The sequence below is a fragment of the Syngnathoides biaculeatus genome, chromosome 1 (genome assembly GCF_019802595.1).
Source record: "Syngnathoides biaculeatus isolate LvHL_M chromosome 1, ASM1980259v1, whole genome shotgun sequence".
Lineage (NCBI taxonomy): Eukaryota > Metazoa > Chordata > Actinopteri > Syngnathiformes > Syngnathidae > Syngnathoides > Syngnathoides biaculeatus.
Genome location: NC_084640.1, coordinates 11,784,950 through 11,810,373, shown reverse-complemented (window position 1 = coordinate 11,810,373; position 25,424 = coordinate 11,784,950). Strand labels below are relative to the sequence as shown.

General features: G+C 42.0%; 4 protein-coding genes across 8 annotated transcripts in view; 3 read left to right on the top strand and 1 right to left on the bottom strand.

Annotated features, from left to right (window-relative positions):
• Positions 1-3,944: 3,944 nt before the first annotated feature.
• On the top strand, positions 3,945-10,897 carry LOC133503875 (sodium-dependent neutral amino acid transporter B(0)AT1-like). The gene is made up of 12 exons (XM_061825853.1): positions 3,945-4,398; positions 4,597-4,737; positions 5,137-5,274; positions 6,050-6,231; positions 6,317-6,427; positions 7,044-7,156; positions 7,259-7,387; positions 8,498-8,654; positions 8,731-8,935; positions 9,435-9,594; positions 10,148-10,310; positions 10,401-10,897. Exons 1-12 carry the CDS (start codon positions 4,200-4,202, stop codon positions 10,608-10,610), a joined length of 1,908 nt encoding a protein of 635 aa, XP_061681837.1. The 5' UTR covers positions 3,945-4,199; the 3' UTR covers positions 10,611-10,897.
• An 808-nt stretch (positions 10,898-11,705) lies between these two features.
• On the top strand, positions 11,706-16,458 carry LOC133503867 (sodium-dependent neutral amino acid transporter B(0)AT1-like). The gene is made up of 10 exons (XM_061825846.1): positions 11,706-12,062; positions 13,301-13,441; positions 13,530-13,667; positions 13,769-13,941; positions 14,042-14,152; positions 14,317-14,429; positions 14,504-14,632; positions 15,103-15,259; positions 15,338-15,541; positions 16,338-16,458. The coding sequence occupies exons 1-9, from the start codon at positions 11,861-11,863 to the stop codon at positions 15,491-15,493; spliced, it is 1,320 nt and encodes a 439-aa protein (XP_061681830.1). The 5' UTR covers positions 11,706-11,860; the 3' UTR covers positions 15,494-15,541; positions 16,338-16,458.
• Positions 16,459-17,795: 1,337 nt separating this feature from the next.
• The window catches only part of fndc5b (fibronectin type III domain containing 5b), a 70,224-nt gene continuing 62,595 nt past the window's right edge, over positions 17,796-25,424 (top strand). For all 5 annotated transcript variants that reach the window (XM_061816434.1, XM_061816455.1, XM_061816445.1 and 2 more), the window contains exons 1-2: positions 17,796-17,909; positions 18,666-18,791. The gene's annotated coding sequence lies outside the window, so the exon portion shown is untranslated. The remainder of the gene's footprint in view (positions 17,910-18,665; positions 18,792-25,424) is intronic.
• Positions 20,610-23,183, bottom strand: marcksl1b (MARCKS-like 1b). The gene is made up of 2 exons (XM_061816403.1): positions 22,844-23,183; positions 20,610-22,046 (listed from the first exon to the last, which is right to left on the bottom strand). The coding sequence occupies exons 1-2, from the start codon at positions 22,946-22,948 to the stop codon at positions 21,471-21,473; spliced, it is 681 nt and encodes a 226-aa protein (XP_061672387.1). The 5' UTR covers positions 22,949-23,183; the 3' UTR covers positions 20,610-21,470.

Below are 25,424 nucleotides of genomic sequence, written 5' to 3'. Positions count from 1 at the left end.
TGTTTCTTTTCTTTTCTATCTTTTCCTCTCCTCTTGCCTTGTCCAATATTGCTAACTTCCTCCTCATTATCATGTCAACAACTCCATGTCCCGAGTCCAAGTTACAAAATTCAAAGTCTCCACCATTCCTTTCAAGCTCTGTCATTTCCTCTTTCCTTTTTACGGGTGTTTGTGTGTGTGTGTGTGTGTTTTAACACTGTATAGCTCCCATTTAAAAGCTGGCCACAAGTTCTCAATTGGGTTCACGTCAGGTGAGGAAAGTGTAAATATCAGATTTTCATCTTTCAAGCATTCATTTATATTCACAGTATATATTGATTTCATATCAGAAGAAACCTCAATTTCTACACTGGCTTCTATGTACTGATAGAATCGGGCCAAATTATAATTATAATGGAGGAGGAAGCGGCAACTGTGCCGAATGGCCACTGGATGGAATAAGTGTGCTTGGTTTCTATCAAGTGGTGGTGAGAATTTTTGCCAGAAATTATTCATCCCATCCTGTTTTCGTAAATGGGCTACTTTTTAGCCAATCCCCCCCAAAAATGAAATTCTACATGAAAAGGAGTTTTGAGCTAAATCTCAACAATTCAGTAGTACATTTCCATCCTTCAGATGTATTTCAAGTATTTAGAAACTACCGGGTTTGGTCTCCCATTAAATATGATGCCATTAAACAAGACAGTTGTGTCATATCAGTGACTTCCATCTGCTATCTACAACAATCACACACAGACACACCTAGACACACATGCACACAAACACACACAAAACAGTCCTGACAGCAGAATGAACTTTCAGCTGTGTGTTCAGTCCAAAAGCACCGTCATGCAATGATCATAAAAGACAATTAAAGTCTCCCTGTTTTTGAAGGGGACATAATAAAGATTAAAAGCACCCTTGGATATGATTTATTTTTTAAATTTACTGCACTGTGATTCCATGAAAATACATAATCTTTCACATCCTTACAAATGATTACAGTAAACAAGGTGTCGGTCAAGTTGTCTTTTTCAGTTTAGTTTAGCAGAGGTGGGTAGTGTTGCTAAATATTGTACTCAAGGAATAATTATTGTTACATTCGAGATTCGAGTAAAAATCAGAAGTAGTCCTCCAAAAAAATTACGAAAGATCCCATACTAATACCGTACACAGTGGAAACCTCCCCCCTTATGTACTCATTAATAATATTTTATAAATGTTGAGGGCGGCACGGGCGATCAGCTGGAAAGTGTTGGCTTCACAGTTCTGAGGTCCGAGGTTCAATCCCGGCCCCGCCTGTGTGGAGTTTGCATGTTCTCCCCGTGCCGATGTGGGTTTTCTCTGGGCACTGCCGTTTCCCAAGAGCATGCAGCATTAATTGGACACTCTGAATTGCCCGTAAGTGTGATTGTCAGTGCGACTGTTGTCTGTCTCCGTGTGCCCTGCGATTGGCTGGCAACCAGTTCATTGAGGATAAGTGGCTAAGAAAGTGGATGGATGGATAAAATGTGAATATGCAAATTCTGATATTGCAGTGTGTGTGTGTGTGTACGTGTATATTTGTGTGTATTCAGTGTGAGTCAGATTGCCGTGTACCCTAATAGTTGCATGTTTTGCAGTTTTTTGTGTGTAAATGCCATACAAAGCGTTTCAACTTTCGTTGTTTATTACCTCCAATTAGGTAATAAATGGCAAGGAGACCGTCCCACCTCTGACCGACGTACTCCCAGGGGATCTAAAAGCGGGACGTCTGTGGAGATGTTGGCGTTGTCGCAACCGACTTCAACCCCTGTCCAATCGAAGCAGTTCTTTCAATCCCTCTAAAAGCTGCATCATAACCTCGCATAGAGATGTCTCTAAATACATAAGAATGAGTCGATGAAAATGGCGGCATGGTGGATCAGCTGGTAAAGCGTTGGCCCCACCGTTCTGAGGACCTGGGTTCGATCCCGGCCCCGCCTGTGTGGAGTTTGCATGTTCTCCCCCGTGCCTGCGTGGGTTTTCCTCCGGGCACTCCGGTTTACTCCAACATCCCAAAAACATGCAACATTAATTGGTCACTCCAAATTGCCACTAGGTGTGATTGTGAGTGCGACTGTTTGTCTCTATGTGCCTTGTGATTGGCTTGCAACCAGTTCAGGGTGTACCCCGCCTCCTGCCCGTTGACAGCTGGGATAGGCTCCAGCACTGCCCGCGACCCTCGTGAGGATAAGCGGCAAAGAAAATGGATGGATGGAGTTGATGAAAATTGCTGGAGCCTTAAATTCTAGTCTGTGGACCTCGTGCTGTATCTTAATCCCCTCCAGCGACAATTAGTTTTCACCCCGCGGCCCCATAACTGTATGCCGGCCAGTACACGGGTTTATTTGAAAAGCATCATAATGATTATGTTTATTCAATGGTTCAGAAGGTTAGATGCTCACTGTTGAAATATGTACCGGTAAGTCTATCATCCTCCATGCATGTCTGAGGAGTGTCCGTGTCTGTACCGGTCCAATTTAGATGAACTTTGACACCACGATCTTACTCCATCAAGCATATCTTCACAGGGTCTCATCGAAGTGGTTTCAATTTACTGAACTGTACTAATATATATTTAAGGACACATGCTACAAGCTTCCTTTCTTCCGTGTAACAACTGTCCATTCCCCGAATCCAGGCTAAGTGTTATTTGCATCATTTCACAGAGGACATCTCATTTTTTACATTGTAATTTACACATGGGAATGTCATATGATATAATATGTTCAGTCCTGAGCCCAAGATATGGTTTTCCTGTTTTTTTCCCCTCTGTTTTTAATCTTACAGTAATATTTTTCACGTTTTCTAGTTTTGACTTTTACGTTTTAATTTTTAAAACCACAAACTCAAAGTAATAGTAATATACAGTACATACACTAGGACATACAGTAGGTGTCAAACTCAAGGCCCGGGGTTGGAATCAGTTTATGTGGTCCGCTAAACCAAATCTACTTCATCTTTCTTGCACCAAATCTTGTGATATTGCAATCATATTTTTGTTACCAATCCCATTCATAAAGATAAATTGAGCAATATTGAACAAACTAATTTCCTCAACGCTATCAAAAAGTCATCCATCAAGCTCGTCTGTAAAAATAAGGTGGGAAGACGTTTAGTTTTATATGGATTCATAAAGGGCGTTGTTGTGGAAAACCGTAACTACGACGAGCCATGTGACAAAACTTTATGATAATGAGTTTAGACAATAGTTTGACACTGTTAGCGATGGGTAAAATGTGAGTGTTTAGTAACGCAAATGCCCAGCGAAAGACACACAAACCTACACAGCCACGCACACACACACTTGTAATCTCTAAAACGTGATTTAAAACAATGCACGAGTTTCAATATCAGTAAATAACCCAATGCACATTTTTTTTTCTGACAGACCAGCCCCTCAGATTTCTAACTTTGGTTAATAATTGCAAAAGGAAGTAACATTGATTAGATAACCTACACCCCCCCCCCCCCCCATTCACACTGCCTGACAATCACTGAACACAGTCAGGAAAAACAAAACCACAAATTTCAAAAAGTGCTGAAAACTTCAGCGTGTTTGAGCATCGGAAAGTGGCGGAGTCTTTGCATCGGCGGAAATATAGTGTTTGCATATCATAAGCAATATAATCAGATATGTCAAGGGTAGATTAGATAACATCCACAGAATGAGAGTGAATGAGCTCTGATCTGAATGGATTATTGCTTTATTCCAATTCCACACGAGGATCATGAATACATTGTATGCTTTAATTCCATTTGTGATATTATGTAAAAAGAAATGAAAAACAGAAAGGTAAACACATTGTTATCAATACAAATCAGGCTTTGTTTTTATGTTCATATTGTGTTCACACGGTATCTTATCATCACATTGACCCTTTGCCCCATGAAATGATGCGCATCATATTTATATTATCAGTGCAAAGTGTCAGCGATGACCAATCATGTAACGCATTCACGGCCATCAAGAAGGTGGTACCTTTTTCCACACGAGCCTGCTGACGTGACATAATCCGGCATTTGGACAATGAGCTACTGATAACTGTAGTTCAGGCGCCACGGGTCACGGTAAATACCTCAGTCCCTCTCGCGGGAGTACACAGTGGCACTTGAAGGACTCAAGAGGGGAGGACAGTCCACAGAGGAGAGGACGGAGAGACTGAAGGAAGACTCGGCGGTGACACACCGAAGCCACAATGAAGCTGAAGCTGCCGAATCCGGGACTGGATGACCGGATCCTCTCTCATGGGGAACTGGAGAAGCTGGAGATGGAGGAGGCGGGCGACAGACCCAAATGGGACAATAAAGCCCAGTACCTGCTCACCTGCGTGGGGTTCTGTGTGGGGCTCGGCAACGTCTGGAGGTTTCCTTACTTGTGCCAGAGCCACGGTGGAGGTAGGCTGCTCCCAAAACAGGATGTCTTTTTTTTTTTTTTTTTTAGGTATCAACATCGCTTGTCATGTTGGAATTGTACCTTGTTTAAAAGATGTGAGGATGTAAAACAGGATGTGTTCATATTGTCATCATAACTAACAAAACAGTTTTAAAAAACCTCCTGGAAATTGGTTACTTCCCCTGTGAAAATGCTCGCAGGTGCATTCATGATCCCCTTCCTCATCCTGGTGGTTCTGGAGGGAATCCCACTGCTGCACCTGGAGTTTGCCATCGGCCAGCGCCTGAGAAAAGGAAGCGTGGGCGTGTGGAGGTCAATTAACCCTTACTTGACTGGAGTCGGTGGGTAAAAAAAAACAAAAAAAACTATGCACAATTGCTATACAATGAACTCCCGCAATTCGAAGGGGGATAGGGATGGAGCCCTGCTGATCACCTCTCTAAGAAGATTTATAATTGCCATGTAGAGTCCTCGAAATAATGACAAAGCACTACTTTTGATTAAACGAAACTCCTCATATCAGTTCAACATAGTCTTTTACACCAATATTTCACAAAATGGTGAAACAACTTTTTTTTTATATGAAAAATGAAACTCAGTTTCTGCTAAATAGCATGCCAGCAACTTTGGAATGGGTGAATTGATGATTGATGAATCACAAAAATGCGGGGGTTCACTGTAGAGTTTGATTTGTTTATTTATTTGAATATTCCAACAGGCAGTCGTGTATATCGTTGCAGGTATTTCATCGTTAATGGTGTCCTTTCTCGTGGGCATGTACTACAACACCATCATGGCTTGGATCATGTGGTACCTGTTCAACTCCTTTCAGGATCCTCTGCCCTGGAGCCAGTGTCCCCTCAATGCTAACCGCACAGGTGTGGCCTTCAAAGAAGTCCAAAGGAGTTCAAAACTTCACTAGTAGCTCACCAATCAACATGAAATGTTACTCACTATTTTAGAGTTTTGAGATCAGAAAGCATCGCCATTAAATTCAAACTATGGATTGAAGTACGTCAAGGGTGAATTAAATATTCCAGCCAGATAATCAATTGATTAATGACATATTACTATCCACAAAACATCCAATTAGAGCGCTTTCCTGCCTTGCCACTAGGACGCATATTTGCCCTGTTTTCTAAGGAATTCAATGAATTTGATCATTTTATTTTCCTGCCATGTCTCCTCAACTCTGAATTCTCTGTCACAAAAAAAACATTATTCTCACAACCTTTGCTTCGTGGCAGTCAACTCAAGTTTGTTTAATCCGCAAAGACGCGTGCCAACCCATGATTACGTGCCATAAACACTTTGCTCATGTCTTTCGCTGGAGTGACTCACACATTTCATCAAAGCAAACATCCATTGTAAAAAAAGAAAAAAAAAAGAGAAAGAATAAGCTTTTAAATGTCTGCGTTTGCTTAAATTACAAACTTCGGTTCTTCCACTGTAATTACGGTAACAACATTTTATTTTTTTTACCTTCTCATGGAGCCAATCTCGGAGTATTAGTTTTGTGTTGTTTATACAGTTTGCCTCTCGTAGAAGTGTCTTTTATTCGGATTATAATTAAGATTAAAAAAAAATTCTCACAAGATTTTTCTTTTTTTTTAATATCTTACCTTTATGGTCTCCATTTTCCCCTTTCTATAGGTCCAGTGGAGGAGTGTGCGCGCAGCAGCACTGTAGATTATTTCTGGTACAGAGAGACCCTCAACACGTCAGAGTCCATCGAGGACAACGGGGGCCTGCAGTGGTGGATGGTTCTCTCCCTGATAGCCGCCTGGACGGTGCTCTACGTCTGCTGCATCCGCGGGATCGAGACCAGCGGCAAGGTCCGAGCATTTGCACCACTCAAAGCGGTTGCTTTTCGTGCACAGCGCCTGTTTGATTTTGCTTGGTGAATTTTTTGCGAAACAGGCCGTGTACATCACCTCGACTCTGCCCTACGTGGTTCTGACCATCTTCCTCATCAGAGGGCTCACTTTGAAAGGCTCACTGGAAGGAATCAAGTTCCTCTTCACACCGGATGTAAGCATCGATGTTAATTTATCTGATATATCGGAACCGATATCTCAGTAATTGACGCCTTCCCTCAGCCGAAAGGTTTTAAATCGCAAAAGGACTGCATGAAGCTTCTCAATTCACTTCAATATAGTTCATTCGCACGGAAGCGAAGCCGTGGCCTTAGCATGAGCAAGTGAGCAATGAGGCAGAAATGAATAATGGATGAAACACTTTGGAACATTTTATATCACATTCTAGCGCAAATAAAACTCAAACAAGAGTAAAAGCTTAGAGGGTACGATATATTCTCAATATGCTATTTATATTCCTGCTTAGGTCAACACATTTACACAAGGCCAGATTAATAATGCCATCATGATAAAATGAATATCAATAAGATAAGAGCCTTCCCATTATAATGTCGGCAATAAATACATTTTATTGAGCTGTCACTCTTTATTATTCCTCCACAAAAGGGTGATTTCATGAGCGTATCACATGAAAGATTACAATCTTGCCATGCGGCGTACGCGTAATAAATACAAACACGTTTTAGGTCACGAGGGTGGCGCACGGGTCTTTTTCCATCACAAAACGGATCTATTTATCACGTCATTAAAGTGAGCTTTTTATATTCGAGGTGAATGAGTTGATGAATCCTGCAACGTGGTTGGACGCCGGCGCGCAGGTGTTCTACTCCTTCTCCTTGGCGTTTGGCGGTCTCATCTCCTTCTCAAGTTACAACTCTATCCAGTCAGTGAACGCCTTCCCAGAGTTAAACAACCTATTCTACTGCATTCTTGAATTCCCAGTCATATTCATGTCATATTCCTTCTTCTTCCCGTGTTAATGTAGCAACAACTGCGAGCAGGATGCCGTTCTCATCTCGATCATCAACGGCTGCACATCGGTGTACTCGGCCACCGTCATCTACTCCATTATTGGCTTCCGAGCCACAGAAAAATTTGATGATTGCATTGGCGGGTGAGTTTTGATGAGGACGTGTACTGTACTGTTTACATTTCCGCCACCACACCCAGAAAAAAAAACAGAAACATAATTGCTACAGGAATGTTTTGTTGACGTGTAATGACACATCAAAGAGCATTTGTGTAGGGAATTTGGACGCCTAGTTCCCTGAAATGTTTTGTTTTCATTTGTGCAGTGCCTGCTTTTTCAAAATTCTAATTGTACTTTGCTATTAATGTATCCTTATTCTGTTATGATTCACTCTAGCCAACAATCGGTTTTCTGAGCCACTTATCCTCTCAAGGGTCACGGCTATCTTCGGGAAGGAGGCGGGGTACACCCTGAAGGGTTTGCCAGCATAAACATAAACATGAAAGCTTGGGACTCACAATTTAGATCAGGGGTGCCCAGACTTTTTTTTACCCCAAGATCTACATTTCAAGCAGCCAGCCTCTCGCGGGGTGGTGGTGGTGGTGGTGTAGTGGGGGGATGACCGTTGGGGGGGAACGTTTCAAGGTTAATGTTATGCTACCTCCTACATTTAAAATACAGAATTAACTTTTGTGCACTGTATTGTCTGTACGTTCATCCTGGATCAGGCTGCGCCAAGGTGGGATTTTAAAAATTACACATCTCATCCTGTAACATTTGTAATTATGAGTGTACATCTTTAAGAGCGGGGATGGGGGGGGGGGTGTAAGGTAAACTAGGCAAAAGAGAGTGTGGCGGAGCAGCGGTGTTGTTGGAGAAAGTTCTGTGTGCTGCCTAAAAGGAACCAGTGGATTCTTCGTTTAATTTTTTACAGTACGTATGTGAATTGTGCAATTGGATGGAACAACCAGTCATCACTCACTCATTGAATCACATTGCAAGAGGCCACAAACTGAATACCTGTATGTTATACTTTCAATGTGCATTGGATTATTATTATTTTTAGCGCGCAATGCAGAATATCTGCGAAGAGGCTGCATCAGTGGTGCACAATTCCTCACGTGCACAGTTTACTGGGAGCATTGGCTGACAGATACGCACAGGGTTCCATTTAAGCCAGAACTGCCACTGCATAAAGATGTACACATTAGTGTGATTGTTAAATGTCTTTTTTTATGATTCTTATTCCTGCAGCAACATCCTGAAATTGACAAACGCCTTCGACTTAGCCGAGAACAATATCACAGAGAGCAACTACGATGAGATGCTTGTGTACTTCAACCAAACCAATCCAGATGTTTTTCAAAGCTTGAAAATACAGCAATGTGACATGCAGTTCTTCCTCAGTCAGGTCCGTGACGAGTTTTTCCACATTGGAACACTATGTGCCATGCAATTTTGTTCATTTTCGGTAAAAACCTCCGCAGGGGGTCGAAGGAACAGGTTTGGCCTTCATCGTGTTCACAGAGGCCATCATAAAGATGCCCGTTTCGCCAATCTGGGCCGTGCTCTTCTTCATCATGCTCTTCTGCCTCGGTCTTTCCACCATGTTTGGAAACGTGGAGGGAGTAGTCGTGCCGCTGCAGGATCTGAAATTGCTGCCCAAAAAATGGCCTAAAGAGCTTTTCTGTGGTAAGTCTCTCTTATTTTTATGTACTCTCACAGTTCCCTTTATTGAGTGCACCTGAAATAACAATGATTTCACCTCAATTTACTCCTTCAGTGTGAAACGTGGGAGTGTATGTTGAACACAAAGCCATTATTCTCGACAAATGTCAAGAGGTGTACGCGCAAGTTCATTGTACCTTCTGCTATCTAGTAATTATTCTGCGTTCGAGATCACTGGGACAGATAAAGATGAAGAAATAATTACTATTGGACCAATTAAGTGAAAGTGAATAATTTCCCAAAGCACAATAACTGCGACTCAATGCTCAAATAAATGCACAATAGTTGATGTTGTTGTGTAAATAAAGCCCGCACTCACAAAATAAGAAAACAAAATATTACACGTACAACTCTTATGTTGGATCCCAATAAGCTAATGAGCTAGTCTGCATGTGCACGTGTGTGTATATATACGTATATAGTTGTCATGTCACCAAAAATGATTATATTCCTTGGCTTTCAGGCGTGAGCTGTTTTGTTTCTTTTGCCTTCGGCATCATATTCGCCATGCGCTCCGGCAACTACTGGTTGGCTCTTTTTGACAATTTTGCCGGCTCCATTCCCCTTCTGGTCATTGGGCTTTGTGAGATGGTCGCCGTTATCTACATTTACGGGATAGACAGGTATGTGCATTCCTCCTGGAAGTTGGCGCTCCGCTCAGGTTCTCGAGAAAAGAAAAATGTGCCCACGTTGTGTGTTAATTATTTATTCCCGTGTTTTTGAAAGCACGGGGAAGTGAACGGTGTGAGAAATCCTGACTGCAGTCTATGTTGAACTTTTTGCAAATTCAGTGCAGATCACGCGTGATGTGATTTTACATAACCAGTGTATTACCCGATACTGTTCTATTCATTTTTATGCATTGCAAGTAGCATTGTCAGCAGGATTGAATAACCTAGCTATAATCAAACTGTAAAATAAGAACAAAAACACAAAGCATACACTTGTGGCTTTTACGCAAAACTTGCTTCCCTTAATTGTTTACTGTATGCCTTCAGGCTGGTGTTTTTTTTTTTTTCATGTTTACGAGAGATTTATTGACTCAGTTTTAGTGGCGAGCTGTTGCGCACATGTAGTTAAATCATCTTTATCTCATAAAAGGTCATTTTATACGACCACTATCACGCACGCTATACTCAAATGACACCGGGGCGTCTTGTGATTGCTTCCGCGCAGGTTTAACAAAGACATCGAGTTCATGATTGGACACAAGCCCAACATCTTCTGGCAGGTGACCTGGAGGGTGGTCAGCCCGCTCATCATGGTCTTCATCCTGGTGTTTTACTTCGTGACGCAGGTCACAAAGTCTCTCACGTATCTGACCTGGAACCCAGAGTCGGTAAGCGTCACGCCAGACGTTTGTCGGAGTTAGTCGCGTCATTTTCTTTGCCCTGATCACAGCCTCTCTCTTTTTGGTTTCGCTTCGCAGGAGAGCTTTCCCACACTTGAAGTGCGTCCCTACCCCAGCTGGATATCCGGTATTGTTTTTGTCCTGGCCGGCATTCCCAGCTTAGCCATCCCAGCGGTGGCCCTCTACAAATGCGTGCAAAGGAAATGTTGCAAAAGGAACCACAGCAGTGATGACACATTGAACACAATCTCTGCCCAAATTCAAATTACTGATAAAATCAAGTATTAGCTAGAATTGACTTTTTTCCCCTTCTTGTTTTCCACTAAACCAAATCTGTTAATACTCTTTACAGGAGTTTGTTTGGAACTTGTCATGTAAATTTTTTCTTTCAACCCACTTGTCATGTTAATAGTGTATTTCTCAATGTGCTGCTGGATAATTGTAATATTTAAAACCTTGTGTGTACTGTATTATCATATATGATGTGTAATGTGAATTTATTATTGGAATTAATGTGTAAATAATACCCATTTTAACACAAGGAGCAATAAATGTGGCATGTTTTTGTATCATTATTTTGTAATTTGTGTGTGGCTCTTTTTCGGGAATTCTTTACAAAAGCAAGATGAAAGTCCATCCTTCCATTTTCTTTGCCGCTTATCCTCACGATTGTCACAGGGAGTGCGGGAGCCTATTCCAGCTGCCAACGGGCAGGAGGCGGGGTACACCCTGAACTGGTCGCCAACCAATCGCAGGGCGCATGGAGACGAACAGTCACACTCACAATCACACCTCGGGGCAATTTAGAGTTCCCAATTCATGTTGCATGTTTTGGGGATGTGGGAGGAAACCGGAGTGCCCGGAGAAAACCCACGCAGGAACGGGGAGAACACGCAAACTCCACACAGGTGGGTCCGGGATTGAACCCGGGACCTCAGAACTGTGAGGCCAACACTTTACAAGCAGCTCCACCGTGCCGCCGAGATGAAAGTCAAATTTGGAAAAGAATTTTGTCATTTTGTTTTACATATTCAGATAGAGCCAGTTAATAATAATAATAATAGTAATAAATGGCTGGCAACCAGTACTGGGTGTTTGCCGCCTCCTGCCCGTTGACAGCTGGGATAGGCTCCAGCACTCCCCCAACCCTCGTGAGGATAAGCAGGTAAGAAAATGAACGGATGGATAATAAAAATGTCGATCTAGTTACATTGACCCCGCAGCCCGACCTCCGATAAGTGGTAGAAGATGAATGAATGAATTGTTATAAATACTATTTTCCCAAAGAATAATCCAAATGCATTTATAGCGTTTTGGGAATACGCTCGCCACATTGTACGGTATTTAGCAATTTCTATAAGATATAAAAGGGTAAAGGTGCAGAGTACATTAGCTAATCTATCCCCAATAGATCATAAAGTGATTTCGACATTGCTGATTGGCACTTTGAACATATTGGTCCACGCACTAATGAATGCGCATTTGAGCCTTTCATCCGTCAGGTGCAGACCACTTCTCCGCTCCAGCCCGCGGCCGCCATGAGATTGATTCTGCCCAACCCGGGACTGGAGCTGCGGATCTCCAACCTTCAGGATCTCGACAGGATGGAGAAAGAGGGGGCCGACAGCGGCGGCCCCAAGTGGGACAACAAAGCTCAGTACATCCTGACGTGCGTGGGCTTCTGCATCGGCCTCGGCAATGTGTGGCGATTCCCTTATTTGTGTCAAAACCACGGAGGAGGTAAGATGCTGACAATTATTTGGACTTCATTCGTGTAGAACTGAGGCCAAAGTTCTCACTTGATTCTGAAACATTGTCTTGCCACTTTCATTAAAAATCACTGTGTTCTTTGTGCCAGAGATCAAATGGAGCGTTCAATAGATAACCCACTCCCAGAAGCTGGAGTCAAAAACTGTTAAGTTGTGTTAATCATTACGAGAGTGGAAAGGTCCCCTTAAGATACATCGTGTAGGCTGCATATAGTGAAGATTACATAAGCTGCGCCAGTTATGACCCTTTATGGGGGTTTTCGAGCCAAAACACATAAAATGCGTGTCCTACAAATGGCAGCCTTTTTCAGAATGAAGTCATAACGCTTGTACCGTTAACGAGCACCCACACGGCCAGGACACTGACCTGGCCCAGTTCTCTGACTTCTCGTCACCGTAACGTAACTTTTTATGAATATTCCGACGCACCGTGTGAGTATTAAAATCCCTGCCAGCCCTCCCAGTTTACACGGATATTTGACCTCAAAAGCCATCAATGATAGTAAATGAGTTCCGTAAATATTATATAAAGTGAAATGTCAATGTTAATGTTAAAATAATCACTTTGGTCAGCTTTAATTAAAAAAAAAAAAAAGAAATTAATCTTTCCCTCAAATATTTGATTTTGTTTCATTTTACAGCTGTGCCTACATACAGGGAAAATTTGGGACATGGCTGCACTCCAAACCCCCGCGGCTAGATGGCGCCAGCAAACTTTACTATGTTAATTTCCTCGCAGCTGAAGTATAATATCAGATAGCGGCACTGAAGCATCATCAGGCTCGTTTGCTAACCGCCAAATTAGGACCACAAAATAAGTGCAAGCATAGTCACTACATTAGGTACAGTGGCGTTTTGCCATTTTCCACGTTTGTAGCTTTTGACGTCGCGAGCGAATGTTATGCGTGTGTTCTTATACACTAAACCAGTGTTGTCGGCATTTTTGACATTAAAATATGGTGACAAAAAACGACTTTTGATGTTTTTAAGGTGAGTCTGGAACAGAATAATTGCATTTACAATGATTACAATGGAGATGTATGATTTGAGATATGAACATGGTTACAGATAGAGTTGCCGCTGTAATTATATTCATGTCATGTTATTATGATTTTCAATAGCAATTAACAAGCATCGTTTTTTTTTTTTTTTTATTGAAAATGTAACACTTAAGAATGTATCCAATAATGCTCCATTGTCATTTTCCAGGAGCGTTTTTGATTCCCTACCTTATCCTGCTGGTCTTGGAAGGAATGCCTCTCCTGTTGCTGGAGTTTGCCATTGGTCAGCGTCTTAGGAAAGGCAGCGTGGGGGTGTGGCGGGCCATCAGCCCTTATCTGACTGGTTTGGGTATGTTGAATATAATTTAAAAAAGAGAGATATAAGGTGTTGAAAAAAAACAAGTTAATGAAACTGTCTTTTTTTTTTTTTTTTTTAGGCATCGCCTCCATGTTGGTGTCTTTTTTAGTTGCGCTGTATTATAACACTTTGATAGCCTGGGTCATGTGGTACCTGTTCAATTCCTTCCAAAGCCCGCTTCCTTGGACTCAGTGTCCGCTCAATGAGAATGCGACAGGTACGTACGTTTATAACATGTTTATAACATAACAACCAGCTATTAAATGCACCGCCCGCCGCCGACGTTCACAGATGTGAATACTTGCTTAGGGTTTGTAGCCGAGTGTCAAGAGAGCTCCACGGTGGACTATTTTTTCTACCGCGTGACCCTCAACAGCTCGACCTCCATATCTGACTCTGGGGGGCTCCACTGGCCCATCGTGGTGTGCCTTTGTGCCGCATGGACTGTCATCTGTATTTGCTGCATCAGAGGGATAAGCACCTCGGGCAAGGTGAGCTGCCATTGACAAGATAGTGTTCTCTTCCCCCCCAAAAAATTGCTTGCAAACTACGTATATGAGTATTTTTTTTCTTTTTTTTTTTTTACCTCAGGCTGTGTACGTCACAGCCATCTTGCCATATGTTGTGCTATCCATATTCCTGGTGCGGGGACTGACCCTGAAAGGTGCCGTTAGCGGGATTCAGTTCCTCTTCACCCCAAAGGTATATTTCGCATCTCAGAAATGACAAAGGATCTTCAGTTGTACTCCGTGAAAGTCTTTCTGATTATCTATAAAAAGGCAGAATTTTGGTTAGAAATGTAATACAGTGTTTCGATTGGTACTTGTGTCTGATAAATGGATCTCAAAATGGCAATATTCCCACAGGTGGAGGAGTTGATGAATCCGTCCACTTGGCTGGATGCCGGCGCCCAGGTCTTTTATTCGTTCGGTTTGGCGTGGGGAGGCCTCATCTCCTTCTCCAGCTACAACCCCGTTCAGTGAGCGTCTTATTAGTTATTTTCATTTACAATAGATTAGAGAATGACGCCGATGCTCGCTTCTCTTCCCGAAGTAACGACTGCGTGCAAGACGCTGTGATCCTGTCGGTCGTCACCGGTCTGACTTCGGTGTACGCCGCTACGGTTACGTACTCCATCATTGGCTTCCGGGCCACTGAGAAATATGACACGTGTTTCAGTGAGTAAGTACACTTATTATCATCATTAATATATATATATATATATATTTTTAATTTTTTTTTAAATATATTATTTAGTTGTTTCGCTGTTCATTACTTAAATCACTATTAAATTAAATTGTGTATCGATGTTATTTACAGTCAATACAGGAACTTTTGCCACTAATAGTTAAAATATCCAATTAATTGACGCCACTTATTAGTTAGTAACCGCATATAATTGCTACAAGGCCACAGCAACTCTCACATATTATACTGGCCAAAAAGAGAGAAAACGTGAGGTTGTCAGTAAATGACAGAGCAAAGGTTAAAACAAAAAACGCAAGTATGTAATCCATGAGTAGTGAAGTTATATATTCAGTGTACTTTTATATTGTATAATCATTTTTCTTGTTGGACAACGTGCTTCATTTGAATATTTCCCGAGGTTTTCCCAACTCTGTCGCTCTTTTCTTTTTCTTTTTTTTCCTTAGTAACATCATGTCGTTAATAAACGCATTCAGTCTTCCTGAGGGCAGCGTCACACCGAACAATTTTGACTTGGCCTTAAAACATTTGAACACCTCCGACCCAGAAACTGTTCTCGGATTGGAGTTTAAAACCTGTGACTTGGAAAAATTGCTCAGTGAGGTAAGTGTGTCAAATTATTGTTTGTTGTTGTTTTGTTTCACAACTTTGTGACGTCACTAACACGTATGCTGTATGCAGGGAGTGGAGGGGACAGGTTTGGCTTTTATTGTTTTCACAGAGCCATCACCAAGATGCCCGCTTCGCCATTCTGGTCTGTTCTCTTCTTCGTCATGCTTTTCTGCCTGGGCCTCTCCACCCTTTTTGGCAACATTGAGGGAGTGGTGGTTCCTTTGAGAGACTTGGGGGTTTTCCCCAAAAAATGGCCCCATGAAGCCCTGACTGGTACTTTTTTTTAGTAAAACTATTGGGAAACTCCTCTTAATCAATGTCAAGGTTCATAAAGAGATGGCTGAATACTGAAATTGGGCTAGTGTAATTACTTGGTAAGAGGCCTGAATAATCAAATTATTTTGTGCAGTTGCCAGTAAACACAACAATAAGTTCATGCTAAAAAAAGACTAATCGTCATAGAAGTACATTCATTACTTTTTCAAACCACATACACAGTTTTCACATAGAGGGAAAATGTAAATAATAATTCAATTAAAATACATTGAACGTTAAAGTTAAACTAAAGTTGTACAATAATAGTTGCTTCAAAAGAAAAAGTTGTCATAATATGAAAGTTAAATACAGTACGCGTCACGGTGGCTCAGCTGGTGAGTTTGCATGTTCTCCACATGCCTGCGTGGGTTTGGCTTCCTCCCACATCCCAAAAACATGCAACATTAATTGGATACTCAAAATTGCCCCTTGGTGTGGTTGTGAGTGTGACTGTTTGTCTCCATGTGGGCTGCGATTGGCTTGCGACCAGTTCAGGGTGTACCCTACCTCCTGCCAGCTGACAGCTGGGATAGGCTCCAGCACTCCCTGTGACCCTCGTGAGGATAAGCGGCAGAGAAAACGGATGGATGGATGGATAAATACAGTACATCCGAACTGCAGCTTGGGAGATTCTTTGGCCTACCACTAGAGGGAGCCCGCTCAATACACTTTGCAAATCACTGGTGTAGTGAGTGACTAGAATTTTTGTTTCTTCTTTGAATATGGCCTGTGATCTCTTTTTTCATGTTTTCAGCGACAACATGCCTCGTGGCCTTCGTCATCACCCTCCTCTTTGCGTTGCATTCTGGGATTTATTGGATCACACTTTTTGACAAATTCGCTGGCTCCGTTCCACTTCTGACGATCGGATTCTTTGAAATGATTTCCGTTTCTTACATATACGGCATTGACAGGTAAACATTGGGAAAGATTATCAGGTAAGGCCAATTCTGAGTACTGTTTAAGTACTATCCAAATGCTTTTGTTCGCCAGGTTCAACGAGGACATAGAGTTTATGACTGGACGCAAACCTTCCATCTTCTGGCAAGTTACGTGGAGGTTCATCAGTCCTCTCATTGTCCTGGTCATCTTAATTTTCTACCTCATAACTCAAGCCCAAGAAAATCTGACCTATCTGGTCTGGGACCCCACTTCTGTAAGCACGTCTACATAGTCAAATTCAACATTTTCCTCATGACACGCAGCCTAATAATTGTTTTTTTTTATGCCTCAACAGGAAGAGTTCCCATCACTGTCATCCGAACCATATCCGTCATGGATCAATGCAATTATTTTTCTGTTAGCGGGGGTTCCTACTGCCATTGTGCCTGGGTATGCGTTGTGTAGGTCTGTCTTTGTGCACTGCAGGAAACAAGTAGATTGAATAAAATATAATATATACACTATTTTTCTGTGTGTCTTTTGGTTCATGCTTAATGGACAGGTTTCCAATTACACCATCTTGTGTGTCATAGAGGTCAGAGAACACAGGTGATAGGTGAAGCGTGAAGTTTTTTTTCTATCGTTAATTCATCCGACTGGTTTGAGGACTGTGGTGACGTCATTGGAAACCCATCCATTGGAATTAGACTTGAAGTAATTGAAAGCGCATTTAGTACAAAGTACAGCCTCGCTGGAAACACATTTGAAACAATACATCTAAGATACATAGTGTGTTATTTTTAAATTTACATTGGCAATAGTCTTTTATGTGGGCGGAAACTTCTGGGGAGCAGAAAAGCGATTTGGTTTGGGGTCACGCTTCCGGATTTACCCCCAAAACATTAGTTTTATTTCATGGTGGTACCATTGGAGAACCTCAAAGCATTTGACACCCAGATGTAAATCTGACACCATTGCAAAAAGGTCTGTTCTGTGTGGTTTACGATATTGTTTTTATATTTTCCACAAATGTAGGTACACTTGCACAACCCAATCACCTACGATTCAACAACTATATTAAAATCTTAACTAAAAACAAAAAATGGTCCAGTTTCAAGTCATTATTAATAACAACAAACAGCAACAACATATTGAAATCACATCTTCCACGTTTGTGAACGATTTAAGTGCTCACAAAATGATAGAATATAAACAATTTCAAAATTGAGTCCTGCTCCATCTGTGACAAAAAGACCCCCCCCCCCGAGAAAATTGTCCCTGTAATATTTTACGACAATTTCACGACGCATGTGAGCGTTTTACGATCTTCCTCGAAATGACCGGGTTTTGACAAGATGGCTGACTCCATTTGAAAAAGTACAAGCACTACGTAGGTGGATGCTCCGTTTGATTGCTGAACTTTCTCAGGAATGACTTCTTTTCGGTGAGTACACGTTGTTTGAAAGCTGGATTTTTGTCATGGTTTTCCAGCCGTGTTGTTAACTACTAAGTGGTTTACAGAATGTTTTAAAGTGTAACTAATTAGGTGCTCGCAAGGTGGACAATGATGTAGTACACTCCAGTAACCACCCGGTGGCAGTGTAAGCTTGGGGTCGCCAACCATTTTCCAAATTGAGCGTTATTTCTCGGGTAGGCTCTGTTGAACGCAAATAATTTCGAACGAACTTTTATGATATGATATTAATAAATAACAATATCCATTTGTGTGAAGACACTGATCCGGTTCATTATTTCTCACGATGATTACAATGTATTCAGAACGAGATAAATATGTGCAACACATTATTTCTGTAAATCTTTGAATACCCAATGGTAACTACTCCTGGTCAAAGGTCACTTCTTTTTTATTTTCGGACTGGTCCAGCCCTCATCGGGAGTGTAAGAGTAACGCAGATAACTTTTTTAAATCATGTGCAAACAGAATAAAAATATTACAAAATAACCTCATGGCAACAGCATCTCTGGAGCCACATGCATAATGTGTGAATTATGTAACTGCGATATTGTTGTCAGCCTAATCTGCATCGTGATTTGTGGCCATTTTCCTGCACCCTGTAAATAGAATAAAACAATACTGCATTATCGATATATCTGTTCTTTGTTCACCTAAAATGTCTGAAGAATCTTACTGTATTTCCATGTGAACTGGCTTTTTCCTGTTCCCATGCATGTTTCACAGGATGCTCACCTTTCTCTGTCCAATCCAAGGGAAACTATTGATGAGCGAAGCGGTGTCAAGGATGTACTGTTGATACTCGTCTCCAAAGCACGGACATGAGGATTTGGGGCTCTGTCGAGTTCTAAGGTTGGTGTGCGAATCAAAATCATGACACCGGGATGAATTGTTTATAAACCTTTATCAATCATTAATTTGACCGACAATAAAACCTGGAAAAGTCAATTGAAAACAAAAATAAAACCTTTTTCAGCGGGAAGTAACAGATCATCTGGGGGCAAGTTTCCACACCGTGTTATACTTGGGGATGTAGCTATTAAAAGAAAGCCGAAGAGAAAGTGCGGTTGCAAAATTGTGCATAAACCTGAAACTGCGGCTGTCGCTGTTTTCAGAATTTACCAAACAAAGTCAAACTGATGTTTAACGGGACGCAGCGGACACACGCCACCATTTATAAAGTGCCCCTGACTCACCCCAAATTATTAGCTGTTCTGGTGGATTTTCCTGACATATTTTGCAGAGGTCATAAGGTTTTGTGCTTGTGCATGCTTCATTCTACATACTGTATGGTTGTTATTGTGGTGACGAGCAATACTTTGTTTCCGCCAAACGTACCGTATGGAATTCCGCCCCTAAAGTTCAACCTTGGGTTCAGCGGACCAGAATACATTTTCCCATTTGGGAGATTTCAAGTGCGTTTTTGCAAGCTGTAGTCAGGCTTGGATTTTTTGATGATAACTGTCTTCCCTGCGTTCCAATGGATATTTAATATGATGGAAATTCTTTTAAATCCTCCCCCTCACTGATAAACTGTACATTTGAACAATGAGGTACCTCTCATGCTTATATCTCACTTCTTTATTTTTCAGTTGCGTTGTACAGGTTAGAAGTTACATTACCAGTGGAAATGATTTATTTTGGTCTTTTTTTTTTATTTTATATATATCCATCTATCCATTTTCTATGCCGCTTATCCTCATGAGGGTCACAAGGAGTGCTGGAGCCTATCCCAGCTGTCAACGGGCAGGAGGCGGCGTACACCCCAGCCAATCGCAGGGCACCTGGAGACAAACAGCCGCACTCACAATCACACCTTGGGGCAATTTAGAGTGTCCAATTAATGTTGCATGTTTTTGGGATGTGGGAGGAAACCGGAGTGGCCAGAGAAAAGCCACGCAGGCACGGGGAGAACATGCAAACTCCACACAGGCGGGTCCGGGATCGAACCCGGGTCCTCAGAACTGTGAGGTCAACACTTTACCAGCTGACTCACCCCACCGTGCCGCCTTTTTTTCCATATAAATATCACAAATAGTCCTGCGATTGGCTGGCAACCAGTTGAGGGTGTACCCCGCCTCCTCCGGGATAGGCTCCAGCACTCCTTGTGACCCTTGTGAGGATAACCGGTAAAGAAAATGGATGGATATCACAAATACCTGGCATTTGAACAAAGGTGTGTAGACTTTCTATATCTCATGTATGTCCAAGGTATTAGTCAGTAGTGTGTTAAATTTTGAAATACATGTTATCTGAGGCGGTGGAACGGTGGAGCAGCTTGTAAAGCCTTGGCCTCACACTTCTGAGGTCCGGGGTTCAATCCCGGCGCCGCCTGTGTGGAGTTTGCATGTTCTTCCCGTGCCTGCCTTGGTTTTCTTCAGGCACTCCAAAAACACGTGACATTAATTGGACACTCTTAAATTGGCCCTAGGTGTGATTTTGAGTGCGGCTGCTAGTCCGCTGTCCTCCCTGCTATCCTTGTGAGGATGAGCGGCTAAGAAAATGGATGGATGGATGGATGTTATCTGATGAGAGTGGTCGTGTAATGGGATTTTGCTGTCACCAATTATGAAAAGACTTGGGAAATGCCATCCCATATCCCATTGCTCTCTACGACCAGAGGTTCCGAGCGCGTCGACGCACACTGCAAAGAATCGTGAAAGTCACATCCACGGGCAGGTGACCAACATTTATTTACCATTATCAACTTTACAATAAAACCAGTAACATCTGTCGACATTAGCAAAATAAAGAACAGAAATCGATCCAATTGTATTTACAGAGACAAAGCAGATTCAGGCTCACAAACGACAGATAAAACAACTCTGCTTCATATCAAACCGCAACAGTGAACATAGCAAGCTGAAGTGTTCTTTTCTTTTTTTTTTTTCCATAGTAAGGTAAAAATCAAAACTTGTCTATAACTTTTTTTTTTTTAAACAAACAAGACATAGCTTCTTTTAAGATGGTTCTCTATAATACACCACAAAATACTTCAAATTTGGGTTAAAATATAGGAATGTAAAAAGTTGGCGAGTCTCTTTTCTGATTTCTTTTTATTTGATTTGATTTTTTTTTTTAGCTATTTAACAGTCATTTCAAGTGGTGTTGTCCTAGGTTGTTCCTTTTCTATCTTCTTTCTTTAACAAAGAGGCACCCTGAGTGCCCCCCACACTCCCCCAAAGTGGGTAAAAGATCCATCCATCCATCCATCCATCCAACCATCAATCTTTCGTCCGCTTGGTGGTGTCGTCTCGCCGCCGCCGCGCCGAAAGCCTAAAAAGTCAGTCGAGGTCCAGATGTCGAACAGGAAGTGACCTAGTGAATCTCGTCTGTCGTCTTGACGAAAAGTGGCACGTCAAAGGAGTCTTTCACATACATGTGTATATATTTACATATACATATATCCATATACATATGTATACATATACACATATATATATAAATATATATATATATATACTCTTAAATTCTCTCTCTCTCTTTCTCTGAAAAACAGTTCAGCCAGTTCGTTGCCAGTTGCACGTGCAATCACTCCTTCTTTTCAGAGGGGGCGGGGGTCGAGCTGCTCTCCTCTGTGGGTTTCGAGGCCTCGGGGGCCGGAGCAGCTGCCTCCTTGGCCTCCTCCTTGGGGGCGTCCTCTTTGGCCACCTCCTCCTCGGCTTTCGGGGCCTCGGCCTGGGCCTCCTCCTTCACCTCCTCCTTCTTCTCCTCTGCGGCCGCGGCGCCGTTCTCAGCGGGTTTCTCCTCGGGTGAAGCGGCGGCGGCGGTGGCCGCGGCGGCCGCCGGCTCCTCCTTGACCGCCTCATTCTTCTTGCTCTTCTTCAGGTTTAGTTTGAAGTTGAAGGACTTCTTCAGGGAGAACTTCTTCTTCTTCTTCTTGGGGGTCTCTTTGGCCCCAGCCTCGTTGGCGGCGCCGGTGGAGGCAGCCGCGGCCTCGCCTTCGGGTTTGGCCGCCTCGCCGTCGGCGGCGGGCGCAGGCTCAATGGCGTCGCCCTCTGCGGCGGCTTCGGGCTCCTTGGCGGCTTCGGCCGAGCCATTGGTGGCGGCGGCATCCCCGTCGGGCTTGGTGGAGACGTCACCGTTGGTCTTCACATGTCCATTCTCCTGCAAAAAAAAAAAAATAATAATAATTAATTAATCAGATTTCTTAAAAATGTAAAAAAAACTGGTAATTTAAAAAAAAACTCCACATTTAGCCCCATTGTAGTTATTTCTGATCACAATTTGTCATTTTTTGGGCAGTGCACGGTCGTGCTCATCAATTAGCGTCGTCTGGCTGAGGCGACGCCTTGCAGGTCCTTGTTACGTCGATAGGCGGCGGTAGAGCCACGCAGACTGCTCAGGGTACCAGACAGCCCCAACAAAGACGCGACTGGAGAGACAAGCCTTCACTTATTCTTGATTATCTTGTCGAAAAAGCACCAATTAAAATTTCTTTTTAATTGTTTTTGAACATAAGTGACACCACAGCGACTGTAGTTAAATCTCTCAAATGACCGAACGGTGTGTCCTCTTTTTTTGGTGCGAAATCTTGAAAGGTCCAATTGGTACAATAGAGATGGCCAGCTTACTTAAAAAAAGGGAGTAGACTGACACCGTCAGCCCAAGACGCCCCCCCCCCTCCCCTCTTCTTGTGCACATTTTACATTCAACGCACCCCAAATGCAATTATATCAACCCAATCTGGAGACGGGGAATGATGTATTTATTTAAATGAGCGAGGATGCTGGAACGCACACCTGACTCTCCCTCGGATAATAATAAAAAAAAAAAGTCCTCATATATATATATATATATATATATATATATATATATAGTCAACCATTGCTTATTGTTGCGCGTCGAGGCAAACTTTTGCAGCAACTTCTCATTTGGAAAAGAAATGTTTGGGTTTGGATTACCTGCCCGTTGGTTTTGACAGCCGCAGCATCGGCGGCGGCGGCGGCGGAGGCGGCGTTCGCCTCCACGGCCACCTCTCCTCCTCCCTTGGATGACTGAGATCCCATTGTCTTCTTTGTCTGCCTCTTCCCAAAGCAAAATGAAAAAGGAAAAACGGAACAAAAAGAGTGGCCCGAAGTTAATCCAACCCCAGGTCGAGTCGCGTATCCAGCGGTGGAGAGACAAAAAGTGTATTTTTTTTTTTTTTTTTTTTTGTCAGTGTGATTATTTTTTAGAAAGGTTCGGCCAAGTCCGTCTCGCTCGTTCTAGTCACTCGGAGGGAGATCGAGCCTCTAAACTCATCAGCGCTTGAACGCAACGCTTCAACATACAACAGGTTTGGGACGACACCCGGTGGGCGGGGCTTCCAGCGTGTTAACCCAATCAGCGTTCTGTCTGGGGTAAAGTCCACCCAGGTCTGGCCAATCGTTGCTCGCTGCCTGGCAGAAGACTCCCCACCAGTGAATTAAATCAATCCACTATTTTTTTATTTTATTTTTTTTTTTTACCAGCGATGTTATATATAATAGTTTAATGAAAATTAAAAAGCTTCAAAAATTGCACAGTTATTACAACTATGACCACTACTATAGCAAAGCAGTCACATGACAGTTAAAAAATAATCTTCCACCAGCCTTTTTTCTCTTAGTGCAGAATGAGGTGCAGTTAAAATTAATTATGTCACCATTAAGACGTGTAAAACTACTTCTTTTAACCCTTAGATATGCTAACATAGTGACCCATATCGGATTATTATTATTATTTTGCATGCAACTAAAGCAGAGATGATGTACTCAAACTGTACAGTTACTAAAGAGAAAAGACTTACTTCAGTAAAATTAAAATAAAGAACAATAGTGTGAAATGAACTGAAGTACATTAGTGGAAAGTAAACCCTACCTTGTTTTGATCATTTGGCTAAATGGGGAAAGAAAGCTGCTCACAAAGTAGTTTCTATCAACTGGGAGAGAATAAAAATTGCGTTAAAACGTGTTCCCATAACTTTTTTAATTAGGTGAACTGACGGACGAAGATGCACAGAACACAACGCGTTGACCATGCATCCTTCTTGTAACCGACATCAAACGATTGTCTTTATTAAGGTGGTGAATAACTTTACTACTCTGCCTTTGATGCTCCCCGATTGATATTTGAGATCTTAACAAATCCACATATCAACTGTGCTTCGCTTGACGTCTTTCTAGTTGCGTCTTTTTTTTAATATTCAGTTGTCGTCCCAAGACTTTCAAAAAGGAACAAATTTAGGGATTAAAATGAAGAAGTTGTCAGAAAAATATATCGCTTCACCCCTCAAGTAGAATAGTAAAATAAGACTAATGTATTTTTGTATTGTAGGAAAGTATTTGTACGTTATTATATCCTGCCACTTAAAGTGTGACAGTCGTAGTACTGTAAATTCTGCATGTTTTGACCTTTAGGCTAAAATGTGTAACCGTTAAAGCACTGAGGGACAAGGTGTTGATGAGTCAGTTGGGAATTTTCTTTAATTCTACACACGCACGCGCTATCTTCCGCAATTTCACATTGACTGTTTCTCAAAGGAGGGGATTCTTTTTGTTGTAATGCAACTTTCGGTTTCCCTCTTATAAAACATTGAACTTTATGATGCGCGGCATGTGCTGAGCAAACAGTTACATACCAGTCACACTTGGTACACTTCATTTGGCTGCCATGGAGGGGTTACATATATACAGTTATGTATCATACGCATCTAATAGCTGTTATATACAATCAAATTTGATTGTTCACTGTTTCTTAATTTAGTGTCGAGAACCTCTTTCTGCCGTCTTAATTCTGTCTGCTCTGCGTTGAAACACTGAAAAGCAGTTTACGATGATTTTTGTATCCAACATGCTGCTGAAACGTCGCTGGGAGTCAAATGCACTCTGTTTGTGGGGAATTGTTGATCTGGATTTTCGTCTTTTGCAGTTGGTCCTTACGAAGAGCAAAACGGTCACAGCTCTATCGCACAATCGTGAATGGAGAATTAATCTATTGTTGTCTATTGTTCAATGTTGGGTTAAAAAAAAAAGATCAGCATTTTGGACTAATAGTTTATCACATTCAGTGCTCATGGTTGCATGACTGGATTTGTTGTTCATTTCCGCTGATCAACAACATACCAGGAGCAAAAAAAAAAAAAAAAAAAAAAAGTCAACGGGATGATCATGCACATTCCACCTGATCCTTTTCTCACATGCCCATTTCTTACAACAGCTATTAAAGCGACACATCTCAATTAAAAGAAGAAAAGCGTCTCAGTGTTCGATGTGACTAATTGATCTTCGCTGCAACCAATCAGTCAAATTGATTTTTGCATGATCGGAACGCTTGCTGGCGGCCTCAGCCTCCCTATTCATTTGAGGGTTAAGGAACAACTTGTTAACATAACCCTGGTTTTTGTAATTGTAATTATATTGTATCTATTTATTATGTTTAAATGTATGATTTCATTAAATGTATTATACATTTTGTTGGGATATGGATGTGGCATCACTCACTCCAATTGATAATGGCAATGCC